At 35.8% G+C, this 27,688-nt stretch overlaps 6 protein-coding genes across 7 annotated transcripts; 2 read left to right on the top strand and 4 right to left on the bottom strand.

The window, feature by feature from the left end:
* Window positions 1-2,491: 2,491 nt before the first annotated feature.
* Window positions 2,492-5,954, bottom strand: LOC114716123 (50S ribosomal protein L9, chloroplastic-like). The gene is made up of 7 exons (XM_028901058.1): window positions 5,766-5,954; window positions 5,350-5,477; window positions 4,046-4,091; window positions 3,618-3,715; window positions 3,470-3,517; window positions 2,919-3,095; window positions 2,492-2,675 (listed from the first exon to the last, which is right to left on the bottom strand). The coding sequence occupies exons 1-6, from the start codon at window positions 5,910-5,912 to the stop codon at window positions 2,975-2,977; spliced, it is 588 nt and encodes a 195-aa protein (XP_028756891.1). The 5' UTR covers window positions 5,913-5,954; the 3' UTR covers window positions 2,492-2,675; window positions 2,919-2,974.
* Window positions 5,955-8,053: 2,099 nt separating this feature from the next.
* Window positions 8,054-8,591, top strand: LOC114716114 (uncharacterized). The gene is made up of 2 exons (XM_028901049.1): window positions 8,054-8,468; window positions 8,551-8,591. Exons 1-2 carry the CDS (start codon window positions 8,129-8,131, stop codon window positions 8,589-8,591), a joined length of 381 nt encoding a protein of 126 aa, XP_028756882.1. The 5' UTR covers window positions 8,054-8,128.
* On the top strand, window positions 8,591-9,393 carry LOC114716113 (protein SENSITIVE TO PROTON RHIZOTOXICITY 2-like; the record flags this gene model as incomplete). The annotated part of the gene is made up of 1 exon (XM_028901048.1): window positions 8,591-9,393. A coding segment is annotated over one exon (714 nt), but the record flags the coding sequence as incomplete, so codon positions are not given.
* Window positions 9,394-15,709: 6,316 nt separating this feature from the next.
* LOC114716119 (pheophorbide a oxygenase, chloroplastic) lies at window positions 15,710-19,601 on the bottom strand. Its single transcript, XM_028901056.1, has 7 exons — window positions 18,990-19,601; window positions 18,620-18,855; window positions 18,330-18,456; window positions 17,552-17,688; window positions 16,821-16,980; window positions 16,443-16,721; window positions 15,710-16,183 (listed from the first exon to the last, which is right to left on the bottom strand). The coding sequence occupies exons 1-7, from the start codon at window positions 19,413-19,415 to the stop codon at window positions 15,929-15,931; spliced, it is 1,620 nt and encodes a 539-aa protein (XP_028756889.1). The 5' UTR covers window positions 19,416-19,601; the 3' UTR covers window positions 15,710-15,928.
* A 1,844-nt stretch (window positions 19,602-21,445) lies between these two features.
* Window positions 21,446-23,954, bottom strand: LOC114716125 (uncharacterized). Of its 2 annotated transcripts, XM_028901061.1 has the most exons (4): window positions 23,792-23,954; window positions 23,315-23,381; window positions 22,050-22,162; window positions 21,446-21,958 (listed from the first exon to the last, which is right to left on the bottom strand). In XM_028901061.1, the coding sequence occupies exons 3-4, from the start codon at window positions 22,130-22,132 to the stop codon at window positions 21,832-21,834; spliced, it is 210 nt and encodes a 69-aa protein (XP_028756894.1). In that variant the 5' UTR covers window positions 22,133-22,162; window positions 23,315-23,381; window positions 23,792-23,954; the 3' UTR covers window positions 21,446-21,831. The 2 variants fall into 2 exon arrangements, with proteins under 2 accessions (XP_028756894.1, XP_028756893.1); XM_028901060.1 differs by lacking the exon at window positions 23,315-23,381.
* A 1,339-nt stretch (window positions 23,955-25,293) lies between these two features.
* Window positions 25,294-26,761, bottom strand: LOC114716124 (cyclin-dependent kinases regulatory subunit 1). The gene is made up of 4 exons (XM_028901059.1): window positions 26,658-26,761; window positions 26,447-26,553; window positions 26,289-26,349; window positions 25,294-25,675 (listed from the first exon to the last, which is right to left on the bottom strand). Exons 2-4 carry the CDS (start codon window positions 26,497-26,499, stop codon window positions 25,520-25,522), a joined length of 270 nt encoding a protein of 89 aa, XP_028756892.1. The 5' UTR covers window positions 26,500-26,553; window positions 26,658-26,761; the 3' UTR covers window positions 25,294-25,519.
* Between the last annotated feature and the right edge of the window lie 927 nt (window positions 26,762-27,688).

Below are 27,688 nucleotides of genomic sequence, written 5' to 3'. Positions count from 1 at the left end.
TCAAATTCCAGAATTATTGGGTTCAATTAATTTTAGCTTTTTCAAAAATGTTGTACACACTCGTACTTAAAATTTTCATCTTCTCTTTTTTCTCCTCCTTTTTATGTACCGTCTCCTATCTTAATTATAAGACCTCATTTATAATTTATAAACTAAGTCTTACAATTAAAACCGGAGGTAGTTAGTTCACAATTTTTTTCTTAACATTTGAAAGCGTCACTTTCTAAAGTTTATCATTCCCAATAATCTCCCCAGTCAATTTAGTTCAGTTGTTTATCAAATTAACATAAATTCAACCGAATTACCCACCTGATTTAATGGGATTCTTATATGGATTATTATGTGATTAACTTGCCATGCATAATGTTGAAAGATGAAAAAGAGCACTGAAATACCTAATGTATTTTGCGCAATATAATAGTCCATGAAGTTTGGCGGTGTTTTTATTAAAAAAAAAAAAAAGCAACTCTTTTTGGTACGGGATATAATCATTTCATTTGTTTAACGACGACATGTAAAGGGTTCTGTTAGGCCAGTCCATCTCAATTACTCTGTTAAATTTACATCATCTAACAACAGAGGAACTAAATTGATTAAGGAAAGTTATTGGCCGATCGATGACAGAGGATCGGACTCTGCACCAATGCCAAATTGAAGATTTTTGTGACCTTCCAGATAAAAACAAGGTACAACTTATAAATTATTGATCAGGCTTTTTGCCGCAGTATAGATGACACTTAATTCATCAATATATCAAAAAGAAGGCAGAACCAAGAGGCAGGGTGGGGAACTTAAAAACAAGCTTTGTCGGGTCCAAATGGCCTAAGAGACCACATTAACGATGAGCGAAGAGACAAGGGCATATGGGATGCCGAGATGGGAGAATCCTTTTGAGGAAAAGGAAGAAGAAGGTTTGAGTTAGATATTGAGGGATTATATTACTTAACCAGAAACAAGACAAAGTAGATTAGATTAGAGGCTATGGCGTAATTTTCAAACCCAACAGCTGGAAGGGCCGTACGAATAGCCTTTAGTTTTAATTACTGATGAAGGGAAACCACACAAGCAAATAAACACAGAGCATGTAGTTGTTATCCTATTTTTTTGCTTGGGAGTCTGTAGTGATAAAACCGGTCACGTTTTGTTGATAAGGACAAATGCCTCAGATATGCATGAGTTGGTTTACTATGTGGCTTCTTTGTCCTGTTTATATCCGCAAGCCATCTGCATCAGTTTTTTTCATGAATTATGACCCATAAAACAAAAGTAGGCATTGGCCAGCCTTTCTATTTGGGCAAATGGTGTTGAACAAATTTCGATCCCACCAAAGAATTGCTAATCCTTCTATAGATCCGCAGAGTTCGGCTCCAAATTAAGCAGAACCTAACCTTATCTATTACGGGTTTGGTATGCGATGGCGGATCAATTAATGTGGGTCGCTCATTTTCATCCCTTGAGTGGTGGTTCTTACTTTTGTGAAGTATGGCTACCTAAAATCTACTTCACTGCTTTGGGTTTGGTTGGCTCCTCCATGGCAAATACGGTGTTAACAAATATTGGATAGGCCACATATTGGATTATATTACATCAACACATGGCAGTATTGTTTAAACTGGTGCATGACCTGACAATAACGTGGTGCTATTTGTAACATTTGCCCATGCTTGTTCAAGATAGATCTGTCCTCCTGAAGCCAATCAGCAAATCACAATGCTCTCCCCCGATAATATCCAATTTTGCACCCGTGGATAACTTGGTTTTGTCACCCTAGTCCTTTGTAGTCGGGTACAGAGGGTCTGGCTTTAAGCCACCCAAAATAACTCAGCAGAAAATAAAAGGATATTTATATCCCGTCATGGAATCTTCCTTTGGCTGGTCAGTGGGAAAAAGAGATAAGCGTATAACTAAATTGTTGCTTCAGCCAGTAATGGATTTGTTGGTTTAAACTGGCCACGTTTACTTAAATCTTAAGGATGAACAACATTATCATTCGCAAACAGTATAATTTCTTTTAAATTTTATTATCCGTTGATGAACCTGAGTTCCTATTAATTATGCAAAAGATGCGCACCAAATAATTAGTTGATCGTCACACGAATTGATTATCACATGTTGAACGCTAAATTGTAAACACTATTTGCATTATTGTTCCAGAGAATACTTTAACGAGAAATAAACTTTGCTGAATCAAGTCATTTAACGCCCAATGGTACGGAGGGACCAATCAATAACTGGGCGTTAAGACCTGGAAACCGCCTTCTAAATTTTCTTCTTCCCCCTTCCCTTTTCTTTCGGGCGTTGGTCGGAGTCAGACCAGTGACCGACCTAAGAAAACTACATCTGACATTTAGATTGGTCATTTGTTATGTGTCAATAATCTTATACTTTCGCCTTATTCACTCTTGGTCATTGCCTCCTTAAGTTTGCGTCATTTATTTCAAGACTAGGACAAGATGTCCTGCTCTGCTCTGTCACGTTTCGCTTCTGTGTGCTCGCAATATCTTTAATTGCATCTTTTCATTTAAAACTCTAGAAAATGAAATTGTTTCACAGGACCCACCAAAAAAAATTTACATGAAAAACAATAAACAACCGCTGCTAGAATATACGAGCTTAATCAGTCAGTTTCAGCAAATTTGTAGCCTTCCAATATGAGCATCCAAATCAATCAGAATCTGCATGAAACGCCACAATAAACAAATTATTGGACTCCGACGTATATTTCGATTTTCATTGCATGGATTGCAGCTCAACATAACCTCAATTAACACAATAAGAACTAGCTGAGGAGATTTCCTCCACTCAAACAAACTACTTGTTCATTTCCATGCACCAATCATTCCAATACTGGAACCATGTTCATGAGAGTTAATCACTTATAAGTGGCACTCAGAGGTGTTAAGTCGGATAGTTAGTACCTTAGGCTGAAGCAGGAAGCTTGCACCAGCAGACGAAATTTCAGAACAGGCTGTGCTTAGTTAGCAAAAACATTCAACCGAACTCTAGCTGTAACTTCAGGATGTAGCTTTAACTCTGCAATATACTCTCCTGTTTCCCGGATCTCTGGAAGAGAAACAATTTTCTTGTCCACCTCCCTGAAGAGTTGACAACATAAAATGAAAAAGGAATGAATTATAAACAGAAAACAAAACATGAAGATCAATTCATATTACCAAAGAAAAATATACTCAAGCGCCATCTACTACAAGATCAAGACAGATGAAGTAGGGAACATAGAATCATCAACTACCCTCAACAATAAATCTCGAGAATGAGGATGACCGTTTAGCATATGGCCAGTCATATTTGCTCAAGTGCTGTCACTTGAAGGCAATGGAGTCGCTAACAAAACAACAGGCACATTCAGTTTTGAAAACCAAACCCCCCCCCCCCAAAAAAAAAAAAAGTTTTCAGATAATTTGTGCAAAATTTTCAAAAGGAGTTGTATATATTGAGAAGACTATCGTACCTCTGAAGCTGTGCTTTGATTATATCAACAAGATCTTGAGCTGTAACACTAAGAATGGAAAAAGAAAAAAAATCCATGATCAAATCAAAGTAGATTTGAATTTAAGGGCATAAGTTAACTGCTTAGAATGGAACTGGTCAGAGCTCACCTTCCAAAAATTTGTTTTCCTTTACCACCTTTACGCTTCACCTTAAAAGCTCCGACTGTTTCAAAAATAAGAGCAAGTTGCTGTGCCTCTTCTTTTACCTGGAGAACAATGAGCTTAGATAAGTCTAGCATCTATGAAAACGAAGTTGGAGAAACAACCATGGTACAAACTTTAAAAAGAAAATAAAACGTATTGCTCAAACATCAGACCAAAAATAAAAAGACAAGAGGAAGGATGATGATGAAGAAATTTCATGTTTAGCAATCTGTCATGTGAAACTCAGTTTCAGCCTCGATGAAACTGTTCTACGTAAAACTTAATAGCATAGCATTGATTACCTCCTACTCCAAGTCAATAACAGCAAGCTTTGCAGTGTACAACCACAAAATGTTCTGCTAAATAGTAATATGAGGAATAGGACAAATTACCCGTCTTTTCTCAGCCTCAATTCTTTCCTCCTCCATCTTCATTTCCCTGGGGAGAGAAATTAATTAAAATGAGATATAAGACCATACAAGGTCAAATTATCCCAAAACCGTTGTAGACAATGCTTTACTGCCTTCATTTTTAAACACTGATTACATCATTCATTACACAGAAAAATCCAACCATGAAAGATACGTTGCATTCAGATAAGGCTGACTGGAAATTTAATTAGTCAGTCACCATAACTTGCCTATAAGACTTGTCAAGCAGAAACGGTTGGATTGTGACTTTTTAATTAAGAAGTATCAACTATTCATAAAACAAGAAATGTAGCTATTTTCAGCAAAAGGGCACAAGTACAATCCCACGTCTCAATGAATGTATATTGCAGAAGTTCCAATGTCCGACACTATTTTATGGAAACAAACATAAGCTCAACCGTAACATTAAAGCCGCGTTGATGTAATATAAATAAACTAGACAAGTTTCCCTGTGCATCATACAGAGTCAGTAATAATATTCACTATTCATGAATTATGAATAATTGACCAAGATTCTTACATAGGCTTAATTTGTGAAGCTGAGAAAAGTACTTGGTGTGTGCAACATGCTGAATACAGTTGAAGAGTTGCAGCTCGTACGATTAAACTGAATACATGGTTTTTCATTATAAAAGAGTAACTATTGGATAAGTCAATATTGACCAAATGTACTTATTGTTAGCAATGAACCTTGTTGTAAGAAACGAATCTTATGATAGGCTGCACAACAGTACCACTCCAGAACCTATTGCCATAGTTTATAATATCATGCTTCCATGTTTCAGTTTTCCCCTTTAGCTGTACTGTTACAAAATTAGAGGTAAAGGGAAAAAAACTGAAAGAGGGAAGCCAAGACGAGTGCAAGAGACGATAAAATGTTGGTATTTTTATTTGATAGACCGTAGTCTATTACTAGGAAATTACAAACTCAGTAAAAAGCAAACAGAGGCTAAATTGGAGTCAAAAACTAGATTCCTATTGATTTGCAACATACAATACCTTGTACTAAGCACATAAACTGTCTACGACAGATTCCCTTGTCTGCGAGATAGTGAGCATAGTTATATTTCCTAAAAATTTCTACTTGATCCTATTGTTGGAATTACAAGGGACTATCCGAGAACGTTCTATATCCACTGAATTTTATTTTATATTTTAAAAGGCAAATTGACAAGAATAAGTGAGGCTGTAAAATACTTAAGAAGATAAATGATGTTGTTAAAATAGGTCACTTGTAGGTCAAGCATAGTTTGATAAGACATTACTTGAGCAGCAAAGGAGTGACAATCTGGGCCTTTCCCATGGGAAGCAGATAATTTCTGAAAAAACCAGCCCTCACGTCAAGAAGTTGCCCTTTCTTTCCAAGATCAGGCATGTCTTCCTTCAGGATAATCTGACCTCACGGTAAAAGAGCAAGATGGAAGCAGCAGCAGCAGCCCATCATAATGTGGGAAGTTAAGTGCAATAATTAGTCAAAGAACTCAGACTAGGCTACACAGGAATTAACAATAATCAGGAACAAAAGCGACTGCCTAGCTTGCGTTCCCCTCCTCTCCTACTTCAATGGAAGACATAGCTTTTATTTTTCCCCTTACGGTTTCAAAAGTAACCAAATAAGGTAATTAAAAACTTCGAAAACATAGATGATAGTCCAAATTATCCTGTACAATAACCCCACTACCTTTCGAGTTTTCTTCGTCTTCTTTTGAGCAAAAACCACAAAGACCCTCTTATTGTTGGGCAAGTTAGTGCCTTCATTCAATCTTTCACCAATGCTCTGCAGCAGAGACGAAGAACTCCACGAGAGATTAGACACCACGGATGCCATTGCAGTCCGCTGCACCCAAAGCTCAACTTGCCGCGTGTCTCCCTCTCTTCGCGCTAGTCTTATCTTTACCTCCGTGCGCCCAGCCGGATGGCGACATGTCGTTTATTCAACTCCTCACCGACGGCAACGACATTGTCATTGTGGGTCGTTCACATTAAGTTTGTTGTTATTCTTATTATTATTATTATTTTTTGGTGGCAAACCCATAAAGCTCGTTAATAAGGAATTAATAACAGTGAGAGGACGAGAGGTTTTTTTCGGATAAAAGGATTAAAAATATTATTAAAAGTAAAGCTTACGTTTGTTTTGGCCCAAAGTATTAGTATTAACTTTATATTTAGCCCATATATTTATTCAAAAAATCAATGTTTTATAAATTTATTTCTAATCGCTGTTGGTTTTGATAAATCACAGTGGTTATTTGGTCGTAAGGGAATTTTTTATTCATAGAGAGCCACGGAGCACGTGAAGGATGATTTTAAAATTGTATTGAAAGGTCAAGCTTCGTCCAAAGTCTGCTTTACGAAGGAAGTCTTTTTTTCCTATGATCTACGTAACAAGATTGGGGCTAATGGAATATGAGTAAAGATGTAGATGATATATTATCTCCGGTCCTAATTATAAGAACTAGTTGACTAATTTGAACAGATTAAGGAAATAAAATAAGTTAGTTATTTATAATAAATGAGCGTTGTTAGTTATTTATAATAAATAAGTGTTGTCTTTCCTAAAATATCCTTATTAATTAAGTTTATTGGTTAGAACTGCCATTATTAAAAGGGCTACCTTGGAAAAAAAAATATAAATATGAGAGACAAAACGAATTGAGGTCTTATAATTAGGATCAAAATAAAAATCAAACAGGGTCTTGTATTAAGAACCAGAGGTAGTAATTTTCAAATATTTATGATATTTCATGTCTAAAAAACTTGTTTTAATATTTTAATGAGACGCCGGATGTGCAATTCTGAATTTGCTAGCCGGTATGAAAAATTTATTCTAAATTAGCAAGTTTTAACAAGAACAAGCAAACCAGTCAAAATAAATAACCAATCAGTAATCAACAAGGGTAAACAAACCAGATATCGCTGATTTAACGCGTTGAATGGAGAAAAATGCACTGCCTATGGGAAGGCGCAATTGATTTGGACTCTTTTAGGAGAAAGGTATCGATCAAGAGGCTGACATCTGAATGCATGCTGAGGCCCTTCACAATTACTATATAATAATCAATAATTCAGTCCTTAATTAATATAAAATTCATTTCAGTATTAATCGACGTTCTCATCTATGTGTTCTTTTCACATCGATCAAACAGAAGGTGAGGGATTATAACATTAATTATGCTATTCTCAATTCATCTCTCTCTCTCTCTCTCTCTCTCTCTCACTCTCACAAAAAAAATTACACGTTTTAATAAAAGTATTCATGCACACCTGTTATCAAAAACAAATAAATAATGCTCATCTTAATATTTATTATGTCATGTCTTTGAGCAAAACTCATATTCAAGCTCCACGAAAAGGCCACCTCAAATGCTTCCTTTCTCTCCATAAATATATTACAGTTATGTTAGTTAAGAGTCCTCATACTACGTGGTAAGAGATTTTGAATATTATTATCGCACCGCCATCATACTCTGTATCCATCGTGTGTGCTTTCTGGCTGCGCAAGCCGCCTTTTTAATAAGTTTGGGTTATTATTGCATATTGTAAATTCCAGAGTTTCTCTGAAGGGCAAGCTACGATGACGCCATCTTATTTCTGAACATTTCAAACCTTGCCAATGAACTGACTATTGAGTTTTAAAGGCAAAAATGAACTCTCTATAAACAGGAGAGAAGAAGAAGTGGACAAGAAGACGAAATCAATTTAAAACACTCAACGTGTGATTGGTCGTCCAATGAAGCTACAGTCAACATATTTAAATTAACCCTTTCAGTTAGCAATAATTTTCTTTTTCATATTATTTTCTTTTGGTTACATGCAGGGGAGGTTGGAACTGGGGAAGGATTATATTTCCTGTTAGCTCACATAGTTGACTTATTGTTGTATCCCTGCGTGTCTATTTATATTACCCAATAGTTTTAATCTTTCTTATAAATATTGGAGAATCGTCTCTCATGCCTCTCTTTGTACTCCAGAACCCAAATTCAGTCACAGCTCACATCTCCTCAGAAACATCTGAAATTCAAGTGAGAAATCGATCATCAAAAAATGATTTCAAGGGCCACAGCTTCTGGTTTCCCAGATCTCTCTCAAGGCCTGCACAATATATTTCCTGCTGCTGCTGCTGCTGTTAATCTGGTTTCACCCTCTGTTGAATCAGCTCCCTCTCAATCAACCTCGCTCATGTTCAATCTCTCCCTCCTCAAAGACAGGCTCACTCATGTCCAGACACTCGCGGGTATTCTTATTTCCTCGGATCAGACCTTACCAGACTCTACCTGTACAACCTTAGCCAGTATGAATTCTATCATCCAGGAATTCATTGTCACTGCCTCCTCCATGGTGCTCACGTGCCAACACATGTTCCTTAGTTTCTCTCCACCACCAGGTACCCATTGCACTGAATCCAACTTTGGCCATTATACAAGTATGCACAGTAGTAATAATACGAATAACATAGCTCCGCACAGAGAGCAAGGTATCTTCTCTAGTCCTGATGATCAAACCTTGAACTGGTTCGGTGGTGAAAGCTATGATACCAACAATAACTGCGTTAATAATCTCAAGGATGATGATCCGAGTGCTGGGCTTAGTGAAACGAAGAGAGAATTGTCTCAAAGGGATGAGACCGATGAACCAAAGAACGAGGACATAATCGAATTGGATGCTGCTGATTTGCTGGCCAAGTACACACATTACTGTCAAATTTGTGGGAAAGGGTTTAAACGAGATGCGAATTTGAGGATGCATATGAGAGCTCATGGGGATGAGTACAAGACAAGTGCCGCCTTGAGCAACCCGATGAAGAATAGAGACAAAGAATGTTCGATGAGCACGTTCAGGCCTAAGAAATACTCATGTCCGCAGGAAGGATGTAGGTGGAATCAGAAGCATGCCAAGTTTCAACCGTTGAAGTCAATGATATGTGTGAAGAATCATTACAAGAGAAGTCATTGTCCGAAGATGTACGTGTGCAAAAGGTGCAATTTGAAGCATTTCTCAGTGCTGTCTGATCTGAGAACACATGAGAAGCACTGTGGGGATCTCAAGTGGCAGTGTTCGTGTGGTACAACGTTTTCAAGGAAAGACAAGCTCATGGGCCATGTTGCTTTGTTCGCCGGGCATGCTCCAGCTGTCAGTGGCTTGTCCTATTCTGGAAAATTGGTCGAGCAGCAGGCATTGCAAATGCAGGAAGATGGCGGTAGTGCAAGATCATATGTTTGATATATACTAGTGTGTTGGATTTTGGATAAATAAAAACTGCATATTACACAGTTAACCACGTGCAGTTCTATATATGAAAGCTCAAAATTGTCTTGTGATTCGACTTTTAAGTTATCTAACCGTGAGCCATGAGACAGGATAGGAATTTGAACTTTGTAGCATCTTGTAATTTTAATACAGTTTTTTTCCCCCCAAGAACAGTTAACTACAGAGGTAAACTGAAATATACTCTGTTATGAGTCCCCCATTGGAGAATTTAAGGTCCCGTTTGGTATAAAGTATTAAAAATAAAAGATAGGGATTAGGATTGCAATTCAAAAAAAAATCAATAAAAAGTATTTAACATCAATAATTGCTTGATATATGGGATTAGACAAAATGGTATTTCTCAATCCCACATTTATGGGTTTGTCTAATCTCATGTATCAAGTAATATCCCATTCTAAACTCTTTTTTAATAGATTTTTTCAATTTTAATTTCAATCCTTATCCCTCATTTTCATTGCTTCACACCAAATGAGATCTAAGTTTTGTGGGGTTTATAAGTTCAATGTGTTCTCCCTCCTAATAGGTTAGTTTTTTGAAATTGGGCTCTCCGAGTGAAGCACTGTAAAGTAAAGCCACCGAGGACGTTGGCTCTCGAGGGGAGTTCTCTATTATGAGTCACACATTGAGGAATCTCACAAATATTATGGGATTTATAAGTTTAAGAGGCTCTCCCTCCTAATAGGCTAGTCTTGTTTGACTTTTATCTTGATTATAAATATAAAATCCTAGTCTACTTTATCTCTTATATTTATTCATTTTTTTTTCTCAAAATGCTAATTGTAGTAATGATAGTTCTAGCCGATACACTTGATTGACAAGGATATTTTAGGGGAAAAAAATAACACTTATTTATTACAAATACCTAACTTAACTAATTTTCTTAATCTACTCACAACTAACTCTTATATAAAAGACCAGCGGTAATATAAGATATGATTGGAAGAAAGCTTAAATGGGAATGAGTTTGTTGAGTCTTCAATGGCTTGAGACCATGTACAAGAGAATGTCCTTAACTCTCGAAACAATCAAGTGAAATATCAGCTCTAATGCTCTACTAAGTGATCATATACCACTAATAAACATAAATTACATTTGTTGGACCATGCTGACACACGTCTCGACAGATTGTTGTTGTTGAATCCCTTCTAGCAATTCTTTTCATTGCTCCCTTTCTTGGCATTCTTCAGCTATAGTCTTCAACCTGCACAACCCTATCATTGCACGTAATTTTCTCTGCATTCTTCGTTTACAGTCATTGTAAGACCTGCACTTACATTGCCATTTTCAAGATTACGAAGAGCTTAGAATCAACTATTTTTTTTGGGCTAAGGTGCGCTCAGCACCCTGAACTATTTACCTAGGTGCGTCCAGTGGCCTAAAGTAATTTTGGGTGCATCCAGTGTCCTAAACTAATTAAAATGGTGCATCCATATCCCAGACTAACAGAAATATTATGTTTAACTGTTACTTTCCTGACTCAGTTTAAAGTTGACCCCAGATATTCTAAATGGCGGACATATGGACATTTGATATGTATTATTCTTACGCAAAATTAAATTTATTTCCTTCCTCTTCTTCTAAATAAATTGACTTTTGAGTAAGAATAATACACATCGGGTGCCCATGTGTCTACCATGTAGAATATCTGAGGTCAACTTTAGACTGAGTCAGGAAAATAACAGTTAAACATAACATTTCTGTTAGCCTGGGATATGGACGCATCATTTTAATTAGTTTAGGACACTGGATGCATCCAAAATTACTTTAGGCCACTGGACGCACCTAAGTAAATAGTTCAGGGTGCTGGGCGCACCTTAACCCATTTTTTTTCCTGCTCGAAGTTAACAAAAAAGGTTTTCGAGTTAATTGGTAACTAGGCAAACTGTAGGATACAGAAGAAAGCTATAAAGGAGCAAAGGTCAGCAAGGCAAGACTTCAACGGCTTATGATTCTATTCATCTTTGCTGATTATTTATTTAGAAGCAAATAATATTAAACTTGACTACCAAGAACATCATATTAATTAACCCCGACAACCATATTAAAACAACCAAAACACAGTATTTAGAATTTCTAATCCTCAGTGGTGGAAGGTCGGGAAGGTTAGCAAGTTGTAAATTTAACACTAGTTTAGTATCATTGATTAGGAAAATTAAAGACTAGTAACTGACAAGTGTTGATGTTGAACACTATGTAAGTATTTACTGTGAGAAAAAGCCCAAGAGGCATTTGGCTTTTCTTTGTCCAGCACGCCCTGGTCTAAGGAATATGCTTGAAAACTAGATCGTAGTAACTGAGTTGAGGAAAGTGCAGGCATGCCTACAGAATTGACGCATGATAGGGCCTACTTTGCATGCCTGCAGAAATTAATTACTTTAATGTGCAACGTGGGGCCATAATGCGTCACTGACGAACGTGCACGATTCATGCATTCACAAATGACACCACAAACATAATATTCACGCAATAGCTACTGATTAGGCTTGATTGCAAATTTTCGTCAACGAATTAGGCCCCACGAGCTTCTGTGGCTCAAGTACACTCTTCTCCCAGTTTAATATATACTGCTATCCTTACACTGCGTTTGGCTCGACGGAAGAAAGTGAATGGAAGAGATTTTTATCGAGGAAAGAGGAGGAGAGGAGAGGGAGAGGGAGAGGAGGGATTTTAATGATCTTCTATTTGGATTGATTGATAGGGAGGGAAGGGAACAATTTTAATAATACTCTGTTTTGTTTTAATAAAAAATTGACTATTTTAACCTCATAAAATTTGAATGAATTTTCTCATTTTTTTTATTTTATAAAGACTATGTAATACCTCACATAATTATATCAATATACGTAACAAAATATTTAATTTAAAAGTCTATACATATTTCTAATACTTCAAACAACTCATAATTTCAAAATATTTCTAACATAACAACAAAATAAACTATTAAAGTCTTATAGTCATGGCAAATAAAAATATAACATAGCATGTGTTGAGAAGTACAAAAGCCTTCACGGCTCACTCCATTGGTGCCTTCCCTTGATTCTTACTAGATTCTTCGCCTGAAAATTGTTAATATAGGGGTGAGATCAAACGTCTCAATAACTACTGAAATTCTAACCTGTAAAAGCAAATCATATATGATAAACCAAAAATCTGTTTATATGTGTGTATATAAATATATTAAAAATCACATATTTGATACATTCAATTCAATTTTATTTTTCTAATATATCCAAAAATAATGCAATATGCTGCCTCCCTTATATCACCGTCCACCCTTATACCGCTGACTGGAACCATAGGCTAACACATAGTCCAATAGGAACTAATCCATTTTACTGAATTATTCCAAGCTCACAGACACAAGAGATATATCCGGCCAAAGATATAGAGCTCAAGCTCAGACTATGGCTCCCCTCCTTTGTGAATAGGGAGGTGTCACATGTCCCACAGCTCCAATGAATTCCTGGCCAAAGGAAAACATGGAAGAAGGGGCCCTAACAAGTGCCATCCATTGTGCACCGAGTGATGGCATACCACGTGGTAATTTTATATCCATGCAATCTCTTTCTATCCTTAGCCCAACAATGCATGTCAGGTGCCGATAATGTTACATCATAAATACGTCCTCAAATATTTTAAAGATAAGATAGCAATAAAACTCATATACCATTTAATAACAACTCAGGACAATTCCTTAGCCATCAATATATTTAAATATTGATCATAATTAATAGCAATAAATCTTAACAAAATCAAATAACATATCAAAACATTTATTTGAAATCATAATACTACTTTTCAGTATGATATAAAAATTAGTAAATCCATAATATAATCATACACAATTCACATGTACAAGAAAGAATTTTCAAAGTTACCTGGTACTCTTTAGCTTACAAATAATCACACAAAGATTACTCCAAAATTCTCAAGAGTCTACAAAATTGCACATAAATATTTATTAATATAAAACACAAAACTATTCCAAAACTACTCTAAAATTCTAAAACTACCCTCTAAACCAAAAATACATAAACATATTAACTCTCCCAAATTTTTGCTATTTATAATAAATATAATATTTTGAAAATATAATTTACATATAAGACTATTTAAATTTAATAACTTAAATATATATTTCTTACAATATAAATATTTTATATTAAAATCTCAACTATTTGTTATCGTCCCATTTAAAATTTTTCCTTAGCTGAGGAACTCCTTTGAAGTATAAATAAATTTTAATTTTTATAAAATTCTCAATTTACAATTCTTTATACTTCCAAAAATTATTTCCAAAAATATACCTTTAACTTATTCAATATTTAAACCGATTAAAACCTCAATAATATATTAAATAACTCAAATAATTTATTTAACTCAAATTTAATCGGTAAAAACATTCTATATCTTTAAATAACAATTTTTTTCACTAAAATCTTAATTTAAAATTCTCAAAATAATCATTAAAAAAAATAAACTGATTAAAATTCCTTAATAATGTATCTTTAAATTTATACGATCATACATTGTCAAAACTCCATATTTACTCTATACCCAAACAGTAAAATTTTCTCTAAACATTATAATGATAATAATAATATAAAGCTATAAATATATAGGAAATATTCATAAAGAAAATTTGATAAAAAGAAGTATACTTGTGTACCTAAATGATTCCCAAAACTTGTCCCGACTTTCTGATCACGTATTGCAACTCAACTTCTCGCTCTCTTCTTCTCTTCTCTTCTCTCTCTCTCTTTCTCTTGTCTTTCGCTTTTTCTCTCTTTCGATCTCTTTTCTTCTGGCTTGAAAATATAACTAGTGAGGACGTTTAACACCCCCTCTCATTTATATCCCTCCATCACTCCCTCCTAATTTTTCCACTTCCATCCGCTTCTTCCTCCCTTTTCCTTCTTCATTTAATACCCTTCCATTGTTTTTCAACCTTACCCCATGTTTTTCTTTGTTCTTTATTAAATCTTCTTCCAAAATTCTTTCCTCATTAATGCAACCACTCCCCCTCTCCCATCTTTTCCACCGAATTCGGTGGCAAAGATGACTTTTTTTTTATATAATAATATATTATTATATATTTTTAATTACAATTTTTTTATAAAAAAAATAGTATGTTACAGGCTATATATAATGCAATTCACCAATATTGATTTGCAAGACACAATCACACAGTTATAGGATATCAAGATAAAAAATCGTGAGTAATAGATTTCAATAAGAGAAAAAACCTTGACGGTGAAAGAAAATGCTGACGGCCTCTTAGAATTAGAAGAAGAGAAAAAAAAGGTTTACAAATGCTCACTAATTTTGGAGACAATTATCTCAACAACCTCTTGCTAAATGTTCAAAAAAACTCTCTTATGTAGAAATGTTTACGACTAATTAGGGGTTAACAAATCGAAAAGATATATGAGAAATTAAAATATTATCTCTTATCTCTCATCTAAAAAATCCCAATTTTAGAGAGAAGCTAGAAGGGAAAAGGAGGGAAGAAGAGCCCTTTCTCTCTTTAAAAAATATTTTAACCAAACAAAAGAAGGAGAGTTTTTCTCCTCCCCTCTTAAAAATTGCACGAGCCAAACAAGAGGAGGGGAGCAACTTCCCTCCTCTCCCCTCCTCTTCCCTCCCCTCTGAAAACCTGGTACCAAACATAGTGTTAAAGCCTATTTATAGCAAATAAATGATAATTAAAAGTTAATTAATATTCAAGTATTATTTGTATATGATGCCCTTCATTTACACCGAATTGCACGCCAACACGGTTCTCTAGATTTTCCCTCTTTTATCATCATAAGTTATGCGGATGAATATTGATAGTATATATAAATTATTAATATAAATCATTTTTAAGTACTTCATAAAAAAGTTAATAATTTTCATTAACACTGTATATAATTCGCTTTGACTTTCGTCTTTATTCTTTATAAATATCATGAATTTGAACAGCATATACTCTTTCTGTTTCTTCACTAAAAATTGACAATAAAGATATTTTCGAAATAAAACAATTAATATTCCGCTAAATCTTACAAAGCATTTGAACCATAAAATTTTTCTAAAAAATAAATTATACAAAGGACCAGCAGGAAGTATTTAATTTAATGGACTGATTTTGTTTAAAAAATTGACGAGGACATATTTTAAAAATAGAAGAAAGGGCCGCAATATGGGGAAGATAAAAGGGGTTGCATTATTTATCATGAAACGTTCTGAGTTCCGTTATCACGCCTTTAGCATCGAGAGGCTTTATGCACCTACGCATGTGTTTACAAGTGGAAAAAATTCATATAACAGCCTCACGGAACTTTAATTTATAGCTATGCTCCTTGACAAGGGTACTTGAAACCTTTCCAGTCTTTGCCAGAAAGAAAAGAAAAATGTCGGTGATTAAGATTTTGCTGTGTTCATCTGTATATACACACACAAAAGTGTGAATATATATCTCAGTTTTACATTTGTTTGTTGAGCTTTAAACTTTGTTTACAGCCAGCCATTTGCAAAGGCTTTGGTTCGCCAGGATTCCTACAAGGGCTATGAGGCGTGTCTACTGTCTAAATTCTAATCAATATCAGCATGCACGTAATCAACAAATACAAAATTCTTTTGGAGTTCATTTAAGGCAAAGGCCAAGCCAGCGCTAGCGACTGCAAGTCCGGCCAGAACTATCCGGAGATATGTCTCTGAAGGGATCCCCGACGTTGCACCAAAAACAACTGTTGCACCGATCAGAATCTTCTGCAACGTCTGGAATGCTGTATAAGCTCCTTTACATGATGAACACTTGAGAGTGTGCTGTTCAAATCTATCCAACATCTGCAGAACAACAATGCTTTATTCAGGATGCGATTGATTCTCAAACCAAACAGAGACTTCTTCATCTTGGACTTTGACATGGGGGTATGGGTGTAGTACAGTAAAAATCAAGGAGCAACTGAGCCAATCAATTCATAAGAAGCACATCTGTGTGCGCTTTTAAGAGGAACCAACAATTGTTTTGTTCAAAAGGATTTTATTCTTGGTTTGTGGAAAGAGGTGATGCAATTTCAAATAGAGCACGTTCAAGTATTCATACCTGCCGTTTTGTTAGAACTGTTGATGGTAACGGCTGCTGGCTGCTCAGGCCGAACCATTCAGGCTGGCTATTTCCATGTCGCCTTAGCCAATTTCGAAATGCCAAGACAAAGCGATCTGCCTGTGTTGGTGTGAAGGTGAGCTTTGTGTACTCCTTGTTAACATCACCGGACCCATCACTGGTCTCCGCAAGAAATATTTTTTCTTGGCCTTGAAGAACAATCATGTCTCCATCATACACCTTGTTTGAGGTCCAATGTTCATACCATCTAGGAACCACCTGAGACATTCATAAGGCATAAGTAAATGCCCAGGTTAAGAAGCTCCGGAGCCTTAATCAAAGAAAACAAAATGACAGCCCTGAACATGGACTTCTTACTTGCCACCATGCAGGTCCAGGCACTGTGAACTGGAAAAAGTTTCGGGCACTGCAAACAATGGAGCGAGTCTTACCAGGTGCCATGGGGACATTGAAAGAACATATCCATATTACCCATCTTTGGTCACCAACTATTGGAAGCTTGTTATTAATCTCTATTCTGCAAAAGTAATACAAGTGGGTTTAGATGTAAAAACAATGACGTGCGGAAAAAGAACAATGACAGTATACCAACATACAAAGTAATTCTTATTGAAAGTCATCTTGATAGCACATGAAACAAGAAACAGCAAGTCACGCCTGCCTTCAACTGCACTATTATATGCCTACCAACTCCATGAATACACATTCAGGCATAATTCGAAGAAGCAGACAGTTAATCTAGGAATTCATCCACCTCATATTGTCCCCATACTAGAGGTACAAAGAAATTTCAGAAGGTAAAAAGAAAAGGCAAAAAAAAAAAAAAAATTCCAGAATTGTATTAGATTAAGTTAAATACAGAATTCATTCACCTATTGAGGATGCATTGATACTAAATACTCATTTTTGTTTTGAATGTGAGTCAAGATGCTTATGACTTGATACGCAAAGAGCGTTGAAACATTAACAGAACTCAACTGTACAAAATTCTTCCATATCATATTTACTCAGTAACGAAGAAGGCACATGGGAAAAATAAAACGAAACACCTGAAAAATTTACTTCCAATACTAAATCCTCAGGCTTACTTGTTCATATAATAACAAGGGGCAACAAATTTGGAACTGATTCGTGGGTTCCCATCGTTAGCTCCAGCAAAGCCCCATGGACCACTACCCTCCAACTTGAATGGCAAAGGCTTTGCCCTATCTCTCCTTCCTGTCACCTGTAATTAATTTGGCGCTAGCAATGTAACAGTTATCAAACTAAAATAAATCCAACTCCCACAACTGCATATTTGAGCGCTATCCTAATTTAACACTACATGTACTAGCATGCTGGTCATGTTTCATAAGCAATGAGATGAAACATTTCCACAACAAGGGCCATGCATAGACAGAGCGAGCAGGTGTGCGAGGCTGGGAGATAAATAACGGAAGGTTTCCAAAGGCTCCTAGGCATGTACTAAAAGCAATGATCCCATAAACTGGTACGCACTTAGTAACTACCGAACCAAATTCAGCAAAACCTATAACAATTTAATTGTCACAGGAGACTAGTTGGATCGTTAAGGAACATACGTAGCGTGAGGAATAAGTTTTGCTGAGATCAATCAAAATGTTGTACATGGAGAGAAGTTTTTCCTTACATCTCCAGATTAACTTCAAAGATTCTTCATATGCTACGTGCTACTGATCATGAGAATATGTCAATGAACGAAGCAAAATCTAATGAAAAAAACTGTCTACAGTAACTTTTATTGTGCTCGAAATGCTCCACCGGCAACGTGATGAACTATAAAATATCTAATAATTAAGAATATAGTATTTTAAATCGAGTTCTCAGGTTCAGAGACATTGTTCTTACCTTGTGATGAGCAAAATCAATGTGAGAAGGGTCGGAAACATTCTCCATGAGAGTATCATAGCCATAGAACAGATCGCGTTGAATGTTCACGGTGGCAAACTCTGGTTTTTCGAAGTCATCAGGCAACCTAAGCAAAACCATAACGCCATGCAGATCAATTAAATATTCATTATTTAACAGTGTTAAAAACCGACAACATCTCAAACTGTCCAAACACGCATAGTTTAATGAACTTAAACAATTCAATGTGTATTTAATTCAATAAAGCAATAAAATATTAAATCAATTACAATGGGGGCTTAGCGGCGCCGGCTTTTTCCCAACCATTCTCATCCGGCCACACAAAGAGGAGACCCTGAGACACCATGGTAGGGAACTTTGTGGCACATGCTCTAGGTGATCGAATAGCACGAGCTTCAGGACCTTCCGATGACGCCTGAGGGATCCTAACACAAGATCCACATCCATCAAAGGACCAGCCATGATAGGAGCACTGTAAGTTGCCATCTTCATCAATCCGTCCTTCCTACAAAAATCAAACCGATTAATTTCATGATCTTCTCTGAGAGAGCGATATTATAAACCTAAAATATTAATTCAGATTAAAATTAACTAAACGAGGGGTAGTAAAAGAAGGACAAAGAGGAGAGCGTATATTACTGATAAGGGGGCAAGACGATGGGGGCATTTGTCGTCGAAAGCCACCCATTCGGATTTGGATTTGTCATACCACAGTACGATCTCGCGACCGAGAAGCTGAAATGGGGTAGGCAATCGAGGGTCCAGATCTTCAATTAAAGAAACTGGGTACCAGTGATCCCTCCAAGAAAACTTTGAAGAGGAGCTCTCGTCACTAAATTCATTCTCAGTTTCATCCTTCTCTGTTTCTGGAATTGATTGCTCAGGCTCAATGCTTGTTGGCGTAGCAACGCGTAAAGACAGGTTTCTGGGTCCATTCGGTCTATGTTTTCTGGTGAAAGATTGCATATTGCTATAGGTATAAAGAGGAAAATTCAGAGTTTTGCTTCTCGTTGATAACACTGTGTCGATAGCAGCCAAGGCAGAGGTAGGGTGTAACAGAGCCATGGACGGAGGTTTAAGAGAAGTTCAAGAGCAATTCACTGTAAGGAGAGCTCAGAAAATTTATGGTGTGTGTGTGAGAGAGAAAAAGATTCAGATGGAACAAGAGAATACAAGAGAAGTAGGAACTCTTGAGAACTTTGCGTGCAAGTCTGAAATGTTTCTACCTATATAGCGGTGGGTCTGGAGCTCTTTCCAGACAAAAATGAAGTTCATCGCTATTGTCATTCTATAATCCGTTTTCTCCTCACGCTTTGGCTTTATTTCCGCGGTAACCAGTAACACTTCGCAGAGTTAACAACATGGTGACAGAGAGAGAGTAATTACCGAAGAAATTGGGCCAATTCTTTTAAGTGTCAGAAAGTATTGATCAAAATCAAAGTTCGCTACTTGTTAATGATGGTGACAAATATGTGCATTTCCAGTGTGAAAATCGGCAATCGGCTCGGCCGGCCACAAGTTTAAGGAGCATTCAGAGTTGATTATTTTGCTGCCAAGTATGCCACACATGGCTATAGATTTCGCTGCCAGGTGGCAATAGCATAAAGCTCTCGGCCAAAAAACAGGTATCGTGTTTATGTGTTCAAGTGAAACTTATCCAACTATTGTACATCCAATAATCCAATCAATTAACGCAATGCCCCAACCTGTGGGCTATAGTATTGACTTAACCCATGACCTGTGGGCTATCACGTTATGGAAAAATTTACATTTAAAATTAAGAGTTAAATAAGATATTTATGTTTAATTATTTGTTGACCAAAATTTTTATTTAATTATTGTAAACTTCATGAATCATATAAATATTTCAGAGTTTAAATTTTTAATTGAATTATTAATCCTATATTATTATAAAGATTAAATGTTTCACCATAAATGGCCAGCCAAAAAAATGTGCCAATGTAAATATTATTAATTTTTTAATCTTATCTAGATATTCATGTTCAAGCAAACACCACCGTTTAGCTTCCTTCTGAAAATATACGAGCTTTGAGAAACCCGCGGTTGAATCAGAAGCACCGCGCAGCCTAGGCCCCTTGAATATTATAGACACATTTTAAATAATAATCTATCACTGTTTACTTTTTTTTTTTTAAAGAACAAATTACTAAAACAACCAATCACATATTCAAACGTCAACATTGAAACATTAACATTATACTACCTCCGGTCTTAATTATAAGACCCAGTTGACTTATTTGAGGAGATTAAGGAAGTAAATTAAGTTAGTTATTTGTAATAAATAAGTGTTGTCATTCCTAAAATATCCTTGCTAATTAAGTGTATTGGTTAGAACTATCATTATTAGAAGGACTATTTTGAAAAAAATAAATAAATATAAGAGAAAAAATGGATTGGGGTCTTATAATTAGGACCAAACAAAAAGTCAAACGGGGTCTTATATTAAGGACCGGACGTAGTAATAAGATTATTAATTAACATGATATATATTGTCTTCCCTCAAACTAAACTAAGCACAATAACAAGTTGATGCATCTCTGTAGCCCCCAAAAAAAAAAGTTGATGCATCTAGCCCGATATTCAAGTCTCCATTTTTATGGAATAGATAATCAATATATTGGTTATGCCTTTATTGGAATTATTTAAGGGCTTTTTTATTTTCATTTTTGTAATAAAAACATAAAAATCATATTTTGCTCGCTTGTCTCTTTCATTTTTTTAATAATGTATACTAATGGGCATATAACACGTTGGCAGAAAGGGGCAAAAAAAAAAAAAAAGGCATATAACAACTGAAACCTTTTTTTCACCCAGTTCCAAACTAGCATGGCTATTAGCACTGGCTCATTCGTTGGGATGAAGATGCCGGTCAGAATTTCAACTGACAGCAGATCTCAAAGCCACAAGCTCCATGGATAGAACTCGCACAAATGCCTTCGAATTCGAAGCGTAGTATGAATATATTGATCGGAATATGAATAGATATCCCATTCAAAATTTCACTCCCACTCGCAGGCGATCAAAATTAAAAACTCTTCAGCTCTCCCAAAAAGATAGAAAGAAACACATTCTACTTGATCCCAACATTCTTCCTGGGAAGATTATGAATTCTAACGCACTCCAACATCATATGTAGTCACGAAACTGATTGCAATGAATTGTGCAGTAATTTATATTTTACTCCCATTATTTGGCTGCAGTCGAAATTTTCTCTCATCAGCTCTTACAAAGGGGAACTTTCACATTTCTAGTTGATTCTAACATTTTTCTTCAGAATAAGGTTGATTCTAACACGCTCCAGAACCATATGTAACCATGAAAGTGATTTTCCCGGGCATATTCAAGACGCGTTCTGGGTGGAGCAATGAGCCATGTCCAGGCTTCATCAAACTGCAGAAGCGCTAGGCACAAACAAGTTTAGTGTACTTACTAACTCAGAATGCAACATTCACAAACTGCTTTATTTCTTTGTATAAGTTTGATGATCAGGCCCAACGTCACGCGAACCAGTGTTTATGTAAGGGCCTCGAAATGTTGCTTGTGGTGGTAACGGCTTTGATGGATCAATAACAGGCTGCCTTGACGACCTGGGCAATTCAAGTTCAGTTGAACCGTTAACTTCAGTGCATGCAAAAGAATGCAGATCGGAACAGTCCACTGCAATATCAATTGACTTACGCCATGTAGAAGGGAAATGCCAAGCCAGCTGCAGCGAAAGCAACTAAACCAGTAGCAACCATGACATTGCGTGCTCGAGTCATGAATGTAAAAAATATGGTTAGAAATGTGGCCTGGCAAAAAGAGAACATGTCATGGCCTCTTATAACATGATTTTCTAGCTTCAGGTTAATACTAAATGGACTGTGTAACAAAAGCATGAATCGGGTATGTTCTGGTGATATTTTGACAAAGAAAAATCACAATCTTAGATTATTTATTTCTACGGATCAGAATGGAAAACGAAGTGAAAAAACCAAAATTAATATACTTAATCAAACACAAATGTCAAATAGAACTTTGGCAATCACATACCCTCACAAGTCAAGAGTCTGTATGAAGGCGATTCAGACTGCGTAAAATATTTCATGGGATAACTTTGGAAAGAATGTAAGAAACAAGAGAGATGGGCTCCAGATTACATTACAATAGTAACTAAGAAAATTAAAAAAAAAAACATTCCACAAAATGAAGCCAACACAGACATCAAATAGCACTTGGCAATTGCATAACCAACTCAAAATGTTTCATGGGTTAAATTGCGTAAAATATTTCATGGGATAACTTTGCAAAGAATGTAAGAAACAAGACAGATGGGTTCCAGATTACATTACAATAGTAACTAAGAAAATTGAAAAGAAAAAAAAATTCCACAAAATGAAGCCAACACAGACATCGAATAGCACTTGGCAATTGCATAACCTCACAAGTCATTATTGAAGGGGAATAAGATCCCCAAGTGTGCTTTAGGGCCATCCCTCTTTCTAACTTTTTCACATATGCTTTAGGATTTCTAAATCCATGCGAATGATAGGATGCTAGGTGCAGGATTTTCTTCACCAACATTATCTTACCAGGGAACAACAACAACAGTAAGCCTCATCCCACCATGATATGTTATTAGAAAGGAATAGATGTGACAGAGAAGGCTAGTATACCTATTTTCAGCAACTATGCAATGAAACAGTAAACAATGTAAGCCCACTGGCCAAAAAAGAAAATAACGTAAGCCCAGGCATCAATACAAAAAGGCTATCCAATCCCGTTGAAATTGGTTAGGGAGGCGCCGTTGATGAAAGCAAGGGCTGGACAACTAGGAGAGGCAGTTTCAATTAGACCTGGATGCTTTTAAGGATTCAGAAAGCGCATTTCACTGAAACTTAATGTACAAAGAAGCAGCACGGATAGCCGAACAGAGTGCCAAAAAACAACAAATCCAGCATTACCCTTCTAACTTTTGTTCCAAATGCTTTGACGAAGATGCCTTAGTAAGCCAATTAATTCAAGCAACTCCTACAAGTCGCGGAAGAATGACAATTTAAAGTCAAGCTTATAAAGTACCAGACACAACTCGGGGCCAAGTCATTTACCAGATCATGCATAATAATGAACAGAATGCCAATACACAAGAAATCCGGCATAGCACAACAAAACAATCCAAAGCATATAAGCTTCCAGTAATCAGAATGAAGAGTATAATAGCCGATTACGCACAATTGAAGCAAAAACTACTAATCAAACTTTGAAAACTCAATCTTTATTCAAAATTCAAACGATTAAAAGACCACATGCATAGACAAATTAAAATGAAAAATTTAAAACAAAGCAAGAAACGATGCGAGAGCGTCCAACACATGGTTGACAACTACGCGGGGACAAATTCAAATCTAGATTCAAAGCCAGATTTAACAATTCAACCTCACCGGATTTTGAGAGTAGACAAAGCCTAGGGTTTGAAACCTCTCCGATACTTGCCAGAGAACAGCTCAACAGACACGCAGGGCCGACAACGTTGGACGGCGTCCGACGGTGAGCGCGACCAACTGTCGAATGTAACGTCGACGAAGAAAAATGGTCCGGCCAAGTGGGGAATTGCCCACTGTTGTAGAATCCCTTTTTTGGTTTTAAAACTATTTTCCATATATACTTTTTTTCAATTTTCAATTCTTTTCACTAATCCTTACATAAAAACTAAAAATACTAATAAAATAAAATTATAAGAATTAATATTACTAAAATGTAGAATTAAATAATTTAATCTTTTCTTTTACAACATGTAAAATCTATTTTTTCATAAGATTAAATTTGATCCCCTTTTTTTTTTGGGTACAAAGATTAATATTACATCCAATCCTTAATATAAGACTTTGTTTAATTTTTATGTTGATTCTAAATATAAAACCCAAATCTATTTTGTCTTTTATATTTATGCATTTTTTCTAAAGTAATTCTTCTAATAATATAGTTATAACCAAAACAATTGATTAGTAAAAATATTTTTAAAAAAATAACATCAATTTGTTACAAATAACTAACTTAATTTTTTTTAATCTTCTTAAATTAATCATTTAGTTTTTATAATTACGAACCAGAGAGGCGGTAGTTGATACATCAAGCTACATCAATCTCTTGCCACTGTTGGGTTCAGGCGTTGCGGGTCCATTGGTGGCAATTCAGGTTGTTTAGGTGTTAAGCAGTCTGCCTCAAACGTGGAAGATGGTGTTTTGCGATATACCAAAAACATTTAGTGGGCTGATTTCAATCCTTGGGTATGTTTGTTTGGGTTTCCTCTTCTTATTTATTCGTTTTCGGAATTGTATATTTGTACGTCTGATGCCCCCCACTCTCCTGCCTCTCCCTTTTTCTCATGAGGATTCATTTCTTTCCCTTTCTCTCTTTTACAACACGTTGATTTATTTTCAATATATATATTTTTATGTTTGGATACAATCATTAAAAAACACTTCAGATAAAGCGCAAACTTAAACATCGTAGTTAAAGAAAAATTATACCCAAGAATCAAATTCATGAATTAATTATTTATAACACCCCCAAATTTACCATTTATAATGAACAATAAATATTTGTATTTTTTGCCAAAAATATTTATCACTCATATAATAAAAATTAATAATTTATAATTCGAAAAATATTTAACACTTTATTATTTACTATTTAAGTAATACAAATTTATAAGTAAAACAATGAGTTTCGCTACATAACTTGTGAAGTTAATACTTAATAGTTCTTTAAAATAAAAAATTATTTATGTTAATCCTTAAACATAATTCTCTCGTTAAAATTACGCGAGCCAACAATTCAAATAGAAAAAATTCAGCTGGAAAAAGAAAAAAGAAAAAGAGGGTCATACGAGGAAACTATTCAACACAAACCACTAATAATAATAAGATGGCCGATAGTCATTAAAAAAAACATCCAGTGACTATTAGTCCACGAAAGACAAACAAATAGCACATTAGAGGTAGACCAACATGTACCCAATAAGTAAACTGAGATCTATATCAAGATTCTCCACGCAGGAGAATTTTACAACAGTAATAAGACATCGTTCCATAGCATCCATATAACCCGGAAGAAACTTACATAATTTCGACCTTTAATTAATTCGTATTTTCATCTCAAAAGTGAATTCACTTGGCGGCAACCATGTTTTGCTGGGCCTGATTTTCCTGCTGCTGCTGATAGTTCAGGGGCCTCCTGAAAAGCATTATGTGTGGCTCAGGACGATGAATTGCATAGTGAACCCAACCGCGGCTCTGTTGAACCCCAATTGCACGCCACTCATTCTGTGTCATAAAACCAATGTAAATCATTTAAGCCTGCAACCACTTAGTTTCCAGTTGTTGAAGATCACAGATCAAAGACTACAAATACTTAGAAGGCAAATACTTAGACTACAAATACTTAGAAGGCAAATAGCCATACAAATTACTCTTAATATCACTGACACCGAAAATTATAACAGCGGTAACGGTCTTCTGACTTTGAAACCCATATTGTTAGGCCATTGACTTCTTGTACATAAATTAAGAACATTCATTTATTCAATTCTGTTCAAACAGGCCAACCATTTTTCTTTCACTAACCTTTTTCTTATTTCCTGGTTGGAGGGGTTTCTCAACTCTTTCATACATTGGTCCATTCTTTCTTTCTTTAACAGCAATACTAGCCAATAATTATAGTTAGGACACAGGAGTTACCAATGGGCTGAGCATTAATTTCGGTTCTATTTCGAAGCAGGGCTCAGTTGTCAACCCTTTAGATTAACTTAACAACCAAAAACACGTTAACACTATGCAGATACCGCTACTGTTCCGCACTAAATTACGCTGCCTATGAATCGGAAACACGCAATTCAAGCAAGAACTGACAGGCAAAAAGCGAACCCTAAATACTTACTTCGGAGAGAAGCCGATTCTTGGGAAGCAATTTGGCCACTTCAGGAGGCAGGACCACATGCCTAAACAACATAAAATATCCAATTGATGACTCGATAAGTGTCCAAAAGAAACGCGATTGAATAGCGAAGAGAAGATGACAGTGACGGAGATCGATACCTGTACTCGTAAGTATCATCGAAGTATTTCTCAGAGTACTGGATCTGACCCATCTCTCGCTATGAAGGCTTAGTCTGGCACGAGGTCAATGGGTTTCCCGATTCAATCTGCAAATATAAACATCTTTTAGGCAAAATATTTAACTACGAAATTCTCAGAAAAGAAGCAGATGGATAATAATTCAGGGGAAAACGGAGATCAACTCGATTACCGATGAGACTGGAAATGAGGGGTGGCTTCTAATGAAAAGAGGAGGCAAAGGGAATAGTAGGTCAGAAAATAAAACTTAACAGGAACGACTATGTGTTCAGATGGTTAATATATATTGTGTGGATGCTTTTTTTGGAAAAAGAAATTACTAGAAAATAGCAATTAGAAATTAACGGCTAAAATTTGGAGTTTCAAATTTTGAATTCCCGCTTTGAGAACATTCAACACACTGAGGGAGGCCGCGCTCCGCAGCTGATCATCAAACACAACGGTAATATTCTGTTGGGTTGAGTTCAGCAGTATGCTGGGCTTCGGCAAAAATAAAGAAGGGTTGTCTTGGGCTTCCTAGTGTATTTGCCTATGTTCACGTTCTCTCGAGGTTTTTTTTTTTTTGTCTGTACCCCCAGAAAAGGTTTTTTGTGTAATGAAATTCATTTCGATTTTTTGAAAAAAGGGCAAGCACCCCTTCATCGCAATTTTCATGTTAAGAGTTATAAATTCAAAATGGTATTTCTAAGGAGGTATCTAAAAAATTCACAGCCAATTAAGGGGTCACTTGCAAAAATCTATGACTGGGATGCATGGCCTTTAAATTAGAATTAATTGAAAAACATCGTGACCATTAATAGGTGGATTTAAAGTTTAAACGTAAACAAATTTTTCACAAGTGTCTCACAAATATTTTCTATCTTTTTCTATTCTAATTTTCTAATGTCATTAGGCCAAAAAGAAGAGAAGAATTGTGTTCTTGATCCGGGGGAAAAAAATATTAAAGTGTCCGATAGAAAACGCACTAAAATCTCCACAATGAAATCAAAATAATTCAAAATCAGATATCAGCTCAAACAATTTTGTGGCGTTAGTCAGCGAAGCAAATCATTTCTCCCTCATCTTTTATCTTGGCCATGGCTAGCGCACAGTACATCCTCCCAAAAATCTTGTCCCCTGATGCTACTTGAAACCAAACCCAAAAATTGGAAAACTCATTCACAAACCAGGACATGTCAAATGGAGAAAAAAAGTTTGCTTATT

This window comes from Neltuma alba, unplaced genomic scaffold (assembly GCF_004799145.2).
Source record: "Neltuma alba isolate B1F8T4 unplaced genomic scaffold, ASM479914v2 tig00011643_pilon, whole genome shotgun sequence".
Classification (NCBI taxonomy): Eukaryota; Viridiplantae; Streptophyta; class Magnoliopsida; order Fabales; family Fabaceae; genus Neltuma; species Neltuma alba.
Note: the sequence above shows the minus strand (reverse complement) of the source record. Positions and strands in the feature narration are given on the sequence as shown.

Excerpts from the sequence above, each read along its gene's own strand:
- LOC114716123 (XM_028901058.1), bottom strand. The coding sequence starts at position 5,912 with ATGGCATCCGTGGTGTCTAATCTCTCGTGGAGTTCTTCGTCTCTGCTG. Across the intron at positions 3,518-3,617 it reads GGAAAACAAATTTTTGGAAG|TGTTACAGCTCAAGATCTTG; the intron begins GTGAGCTCTGAC and ends TTCCATTCTTAG. Across the intron at positions 3,096-3,469 it reads ATCAAAGCACAGCTTCAGAG|GGAGGTGGACAAGAAAATTG; the intron begins GTACGATAGTCT and ends TCAACTCTTCAG.
- LOC114716114 (XM_028901049.1), top strand. The coding sequence starts at position 8,129 with ATGATTTCAAGGGCCACAGCTTCTGGTTTCCCAGATCTCTCTCAAGGC. Across the intron at positions 8,469-8,550 it reads TAGTTTCTCTCCACCACCAG|AGAGCAAGGTATCTTCTCTA; the intron begins GTACCCATTGCA and ends AGCTCCGCACAG.
- LOC114716119 (XM_028901056.1), bottom strand. The coding sequence starts at position 19,415 with ATGGCTCTGTTACACCCTACCTCTGCCTTGGCTGCTATCGACACAGTG. Across the intron at positions 16,981-17,551 it reads CCTTGTTATTATATGAACAA|AATAGAGATTAATAACAAGC; the intron begins GTAAGCCTGAGG and ends TTACTTTTGCAG. Across the intron at positions 16,184-16,442 it reads CAGTTCTAACAAAACGGCAG|ATGTTGGATAGATTTGAACA; the intron begins GTATGAATACTT and ends GTTGTTCTGCAG.
- LOC114716125 (XM_028901061.1), bottom strand. The coding sequence starts at position 22,132 with ATGACTCGAGCACGCAATGTCATGGTTGCTACTGGTTTAGTTGCTTTC. Across the intron at positions 21,959-22,049 it reads GCATTTCCCTTCTACATGGC|GTCGTCAAGGCAGCCTGTTA; the intron begins GTAAGTCAATTG and ends TGAATTGCCCAG.
- LOC114716124 (XM_028901059.1), bottom strand. The coding sequence starts at position 26,499 with ATGGGTCAGATCCAGTACTCTGAGAAATACTTCGATGATACTTACGAG. Across the intron at positions 26,350-26,446 it reads GATGATACTTACGAGTACAG|GCATGTGGTCCTGCCTCCTG; the intron begins GTATCGATCTCC and ends TATGTTGTTTAG. Across the intron at positions 25,676-26,288 it reads AGAATCGGCTTCTCTCCGAA|AATGAGTGGCGTGCAATTGG; the intron begins GTAAGTATTTAG and ends TTTATGACACAG.